This window comes from Larimichthys crocea, chromosome XIV, assembly GCF_000972845.2.
Source record: "Larimichthys crocea isolate SSNF chromosome XIV, L_crocea_2.0, whole genome shotgun sequence".
Taxonomy (NCBI): Eukaryota; Metazoa; Chordata; class Actinopteri; family Sciaenidae; genus Larimichthys; species Larimichthys crocea.
Window position 1 is genome coordinate 8,353,625 of NC_040024.1, and position 7,332 is coordinate 8,360,956.

Sequence of the window (7,332 nt, forward strand, 5' to 3'; positions counted from 1 at the left end):
GAGCATGAACACAAGTGTTAATTTTTTTACAACTTGACTGCTAATGCAAACATTTTGTCACTATTAAGCTTCCGTATTTAACCGTACAGCTGTAATCGTATGTATACGTGCAGCGAGGAGTTGTTTTTTTTTCATGCATGTGAGTTTTCTTTGAGACTCACTCTCTGAATTTTGAGTTCAGTTGCAACTCTGTCTCATATTTAAAGACACACACACACACACACACACACACACACAGGCAGCAGAGACAGAGGAACGAGAAGACAAAAGCATGTTTGTGCTCATGAGAATGTGAAGCACAGTGGGTCTCTATGTATGGAGGCAGTGTCAGGCTCGTCCCAGAGAGACTGTGGAGGGGGGGGAGTGTTATTTAGAGGGGATTTCACAAACTCTTTCACAGAGCGTGACTACAAGATTGCACAGGAATTTAAAAAAAAATGCATATTTATCTCTGTGATTTGGCCTTCACGCCGCAGAACGCGATGCACGGCAGAAATGTCTCACACAGGTGCTTTCATCCGTTGCTGATGTTCTTCTTCGTCTTGTCAGGCAACAGGAAACGCATTGATATACTGATCTGATTAATACAGCTGCTGTTAGACTCGTTCGTGAGCCATGAACACTCTGCAAGATTTAAGACTCCCTGAAGTTTACTGCTTTAATCCTACAGCAGAACAAAATAGCACCTGTGCTGGATACGGAGGCTCGATCGTGCCCCAAAAATGCCCCTTATAATTTTGAGATATTAAGTCAGTTTCTAGTGATTGTGGGACTGGATCTTCTAAAAACCAGAAAGAAAGAAAAAAGTCATAAAAAGTGAGATTTAAACATCAATTTTTACTTATTTACATCCAACTAACATCAACACAAAGACGCGTGAATGAAAGTTTAATTAATTTAATAACTAAAATATTCTGGGATTCTGGGAACAACCTTCATCACAAGTTTATATCTTCAACATTTTTAAATAATTCAATATTGTTTTTCTGTTTATTTACTTTATTGTGTCAATTATTATTATTAATTTTCTTTAAAAACAAAAATAAAAAGAGGGAGTTATATCTAAAAAATCAAAGAGTATACAACAAAAAACAAATAAAACATTAAAAAAATGAATGAAAATGCTCAATATTCTCCAGTTCCAGCTTCTTTATTAAGAGGATTTGCTGTTTTCTTTGTTATATATGATATTCGACTGAATATTTTTGGACATTTGAAGGATGTTTTGAGGGACGATTTTTCAAGTGTTGAGTTTCAAATGTCCAAAAAAAGGAATCTGCAGTTTGATCAGTAATGAAAATAATCATAAACTTCAACTCTGAATCACTTGTTCTATCAAATATTGAAAATTTTTTTAACATTTTATCGACGCCGGAGCCCAAAGTGATGTGTTCAAACACCTTAAGTCACAAAAAAACAGCAAATAAAACTGAAAGAAAGTTCAAAATAACACTAATATTGTTACATTTCCCAGCTTGACTAACACTGATTATTTAAATGCATTTCGTGGCTGAGAAAGAGTTAAAGGTGACGGCGAGGTGGAGCGACGTGACGGAGAGAAACCCTAAACGTGGCCGCTCCATCCATTGTCGTGTTTTTTTTTCTTTCTCCTCTAAAAGTACACAAAAGCAGCGGCAGTCTATTGTGGTGCAAAACAGAGAGCAGGCAGGGCGACCTGGGTCTCACACACACACACACACACACACGCACACACACACACACACACACACACACACATTCATTCTTTCAGTCGGCCTCCCCTCCGTCACACACTCAATTTCCAAGCTTGTGAGTTGAAGCACTGACACACACTTTCACTTGAGAGCATGCACACACACACACACACACACACACACACACACACACACACACACACACACACACACACAGCATTCAGACTCTTGTTGTATTCACTGAGTTAAGGTGCATGTCGCTGCTCTCTCCCACGCAGCGCTTTGTGTTGACTGAGTGAGTTGCTCTGGTTAGAGAGGAGACGAATGTGACATTTAAGACTGAAAACACACACACACACACACACACACACACACACACCATATGCACACAGTGAAATCTGCCCTGTCATCATTGTGCTCTCTGAGCCCTGAGGCCTGCGATCTTGGATCAGGCGAACCGAACCAAACGCCACCTTTACCCGTTAGAGAGCAGACAAACTCGCCTGACCTCGGATCAGCCGTCCGGATGCTGCAGCGTCACGTGTTAAACTTTGTCACTGTGCTGTCAGCGTGCAGACTCATTCACACATGTGTGCAGATGGTCCTGAGCTGGAAAAGCTGGAAGATGAAAGTGTGTTTATGCTCGTGTCTGAAGCTTCAGCTCGTCTCCGCACGTCTTGCTGAGATGACTGAGTGAAGATAGTTGTTGTTCCACTGTGACATCCTTTAAGTACAGTCATGTCACGCCCCACGGCGATGGGCGCCCTCTGGTGGTCGCTGTGGGTGACAGCAGCTCTGTCATATGTAGGTCACGCCATTCATCGCAGAGCTTTTCTGGGCTTTCCGCTCTCCGTGTGGGGATCAGAGGCAGACGCCTGCCAGATGCATGGATGCCAGGGATTGGTGGTGGTGGTGGTGGTGGTGTGAGATGTTTCTGTCACAGGAAGCTTGTGGAAGGGAGGCGGTCCTGCTGCTGCAACTTGTATCTCTGCACTAAAGTTGCCAGAGTGTCCTCGAGCAAGGCACTGGCTCCCAATTAGCTGGAATGCAGCTCTAGTCCTGATGCAGCCGTGTGATTGGATGTGAGGTCGGAGACGACACCTTCTGATTGGTTTGTTGTAGCATGACGTCATCGTCTGTCCGCTGTGTCTCCACCCGTCCCCGGACGACAAATATGTCATCACTAATAAAATCTTTACTAGCTCCTTTTATGTTTTTCTTTTGGCACGCAGCGTCCAGTTTCATATTCTTAACATATCACGTCCAAGTACAAGCTGTGTTTTCTAGATTAAATGATTCAAACATTTAATCAGTTTGTCAATTTACAAAAGAATAATCTGCATTTTTCCGACGATTCGATGGATCATTTTAGGAGCAAAAGGAGTAAAAAGAAATGCTCAATGTTCTCCAGTTCCAGCGTCTTTATTAAGATGATTTGCTGCTTTCTTTGTCATATATGATATCAGACTGATTGTGTTTGGCTTTTAGACATCTGAAGGTGTTTTGAGGGACGATTCTTCAAGTTTTCAGTATTAAATGTCCAAAAAATGAACCTGCGGATTGATCAGTAATGAAAATAAAGATTAACTCACAATATTTAACATTTTATTCCCACAGAGCCCAAAGTGATGTGTTCAAATACCTTCATTTGTCTGAGTTGCAAGGCTGAACTCAAACATATGAAGTTTTCTTCAACATGTTACCAGTTCATTTTGACTTAATCTAATATTTAACCATCAATAAGCACAAGTTACAGCTCAGATCAGTTTTCCTCTTCTTCTTCTGAACAGACGCAGCTGAACAGAGCAGACGGCCTCACAACACGTCTGAATCACTCGATCTGTTTTTCTGTCTCTTTTGTTGTTGTTGTTGTTTTTTTGTCCTGGCTGCCGTTTTCTGAGCAACTTTCATGCCAACACACACACACAGACAAAAAACCATCTTTGTGAGGAGGATAACCTAAACCCAACAACACTCACTCCTTAATGCTACCCTGATCTGTAACCACCGCATGCCGATGTACCGAATCATTTAACCACTGCGCCCATTTAAAAAAAAACAGCCAGTGAAAATAAATGTAATGCCCGTTTCATGTGGCATGAAGTGTTCCTTCAAAGATCTGACTTCCAAGAAATGCTGTCGAGCATCGGCAAAAACTGAAGTAGGCCTTTAAGTTGCAAAGTTGCAAAGTGACCACGGCAACATCGACCCGAAACGAAGGAAGTCTCGTAGCTGCATCTGAGCTTCATGCACACTTAAGACCTGTGATAAGATTTCAAACTTCCCTTTAAGTGGAACGTACCATTTCTTAAACTAACCTGAAGTTAGCTGAACGTCTCAACTTGCCTCATGCCCGTAATCGCAGGGAGCTTGTGTTGCATGGTAGAAGAGATAGAAGGATAGAGGGGAGTGGCCCTGAGCTGACTTTACAGTTCATGTCATACGTCGATTTCTTTCTGGTCCTCGTCAACAGACGTGCAGCCGAGTGTTATAAAGCTGTAACCGAGCTGAGATCAGAAAGCTGAGCATCAGTCTTATCGAAGCATTCTTTGTTATGCTTCTAACATGAGGTACAAAACTATGATCTGCACCAAAGATGAGCAGATTTTCTACTTGTTGACAGAAGTTTCATGTGCCGGCCGCATCTGAATACCTTTCGTGCATGGATAACATGAATGTAGCTGACACCCAGGACGAGCTAAACGTGTTCTTCTTCCGTCGGTCCACTAGGAGGAGACAGAGAGCTGCAGAAGTTTTCTTCAGAGCTCGAGTTGATTTGTTGAAATTTGATGATGCTGCTGATCAAAATCCATTTTGAGGGTACTTGTTAATGTACGGCGAAGTTTAAGAGATGAGGCTGTTGTTCTTCTGTATCCGTGAATCAAACATGAACAGTATAAATGGATAACATTGTGATGGAAATGGCCAATGCAGACTGAAGTCCTTCACTGACTGCACTGATCCCTCCTTTGGGACGGCGTTTCATCCCAATTTGTCCCGTCGTGTCTTCTCAATAGATCTCTTCTTTCGGCTGTTTGCTGAAAACAAAATCTGCCCACAGATTCTCTCATAAAAGAAGAAGAAGATCGACCTGAACGATATACTCTGTCTTCTTGTTATTTTTCCATCCCACTCTGACAGTATGCTATTGTCATTAGCTCTGATGTCCTAACTGTTTTCCATCCTGGAGTCTGGGAAGTAGGTGGGCTGTTGAGAAATTTAACAACATTGGGATATTTTCAGCTGCTGTTCACCTCTTTTACTCTTGGCATCGTTTTAAAGAACCGCTTCTCTTTCTTTTTGTCCAGACCATGGCGGAGTACAGCTCTCTGCTCAGCGACCTGTCTGAAAACATCACCAACGAAGACTTGGAACAGCTCAAGTCGGCCTGCAAGGAGGACATCCCCGAGGACCAGAGCAACAACATCACCTCCTCCAAGGAGTGGTTCAGCTACCTGGAGAAGAACGACAAGCTGGCCCAAGGTGAGATCTCAGTTTCAGGGTTTTGTCGTCTCTTCTTTTGAACAAAGGCCGTTAACAGCGCTTTCCGTGCAGATAACCTGTCGTACATTGAGCACATCTTCGAGATTTCGCGGCGACCGGACCTTCTGACGAGGGTGATCGAGTACCGCACCACCGTGCTGAAGATCTCCGAGGACGATGAGATCGACACCAAGCTCACACGCATTCCCTCAGCCAAGAAATACAAAGGTAATACGCTCGATCAGACATGCAGATCTACAGTTAGATGTATATACCAGAATCAGGGTATCTTTGATTTGAAAGCAGTCCTGATGTGCCAAACACAGTCAAGCTCTGCCCTCTAATGGCTGAACAGAAAACTGCATTAACATCCTTGCAGGAAAATTCTGAGGAGGTCCTGGGATAACCTCTGACAAGTGCATGTGAGTGATGGCACCAGTTCAAACATCTGGACTAGTCCTAAAACCTCGGTTCATGTCAAATGTCACATTTAGTAAGTCACAGGTTTATGTTGCATGTGCAACATTTTCCTTCTTCAGGTAATCATTTAAATAATTATATTTTAGGTTGTTAGTTCATTTGTTTTTGCAGTAGTTTTAGTTCAGTCATACTAATTCATTCTTAATGAAAATGTGATTTCTTTTTCCTCCTCAACCTTTATTTCTTTTCTACAGCTGTTTTTGTAGCTTCAGTTCACTGGGGAAATTTAGCTCGACAATATAAAACAGGTGCAATGGCAATAAAAATAAATAATAGTAAATTCCTCTACTATTAAAAACAAAATGAAACTAAAATAAATAAACAGCTTTCTTGTTTCTTGTTTTTTATGCAGATGTTTGTTTCTTTCTTTATCTCCTGCTGCTGTTTTAGGACTGCTTGTGTATTAATAATGGTTCATCTGCTTTGAGATCGTGCTTTATACTGTAAACAATCAAATTTTTAAAATAAAAAAATTTAATATTACAACTATACAAAAGAGCAAAAGACTGAATGCGATGTGAAGCAGCAGCTGCAGGAAATGCAGTAAATAACAAACAGTGAGACGACACAAATCAGCAACGCTGGACTACACACATACATAATTTCCTCGTGCTTTTATGGGTAAATTAAATCCAGTGTAAGAGTGGCGGAGTCCGCCACTAACCAGGAGATTCACTATACACACCTTGATGAGAAAATGTACATAAATTGTTCGAAAAATGGGATTTGATTTGACAAAATTTTCGTTCTGTAACTTGAAGTTGCACGTCAGATTATTCTATAGCTTTAAGAAAATTGATTTTTTAAAGAGACGGGGAGGAAAAGATGCTAAAACTGGTGTTCTTCACTTTTTTACGTGTTAAAGTGTAGGTTTCTTATGATTTCTCTCTCTCTCTGTCTCTTTTCCAACCCCTCCACCCTCAAAGACATCATCCGCCAGCCCTCTGAAGACGAGATCATCAAGTTGGCCCCTCCCCCTAAAAAAGTGTGAGGTCATGACCCCGAGCCCTGATCTTTGCACCTTGATTTCTTCAGTCCTGGCACTCCCAATCAACCGACCGACCGTTTCCAACAAACCCCATCACCCCCTTCACACATATATACACACACACACACACAAATCCAGCCACGCCACCCTCCTTGCACTAACACATGCTGTGACACAAAAAAAGAAAAAAACCCACAGCCGCCTACAAAGCAACCAATCAGATCGTAGCGATGCAACCTGTTCCCAAAGCTGAGAGACGGGAAGCTGTGGGGGGAGACAAACAACAACAACAAAAACAACAACAACAACAACAAAAAGACACTAGAAGAAGAAATCCGAGGACGGACCGACAGTGTACGTGTGTGAGGAGAGAGAGCCAAAGTTAAACTGAGTGGGTCAGTTCAGAATGAGTGTAATCTGTAAACACTGTTCAGTCTGTATGCTGTGTTTAAGTGTGTGTGTGTGTGTGTGTGTGTGTGTGTGTGTGTGTGTGTGTGTCAGTCAAATTTGTTATTGTCAAAACATCCACCCGAGACTACGAAAACTACAAACCCCACCTTCAGAACGTGACGACGAAACGACAAAGGCGGAGTTTCGTTTTTTTCAGAAACCGACATAGGTAACCATAGAAACAAATAAGCGTCGTATGTACGACTATGACTAACATAATTCAGCAGTGCTTAGTTGTTGTTTTAATCCACCTTGAAT

The 7,332-nt window shown here is 41.9% G+C and overlaps 1 protein-coding gene across 1 annotated transcript; it reads left to right on the forward strand.

Moving 5' to 3' along the window:
• Positions 1 to 4,981: 4,981 nt before the first annotated feature.
• Positions 4,982 to 6,747, forward strand: pea15 (proliferation and apoptosis adaptor protein 15). The gene is made up of 3 exons (XM_027287777.1): positions 4,982 to 5,156; positions 5,229 to 5,384; positions 6,563 to 6,747. The coding sequence occupies exons 1-3, from the start codon at positions 4,985 to 4,987 to the stop codon at positions 6,625 to 6,627; spliced, it is 393 nt and encodes a 130-aa protein (XP_027143578.1). The 5' UTR covers positions 4,982 to 4,984; the 3' UTR covers positions 6,628 to 6,747.
• Positions 6,748 to 7,332: the final 585 nt, after the last annotated feature.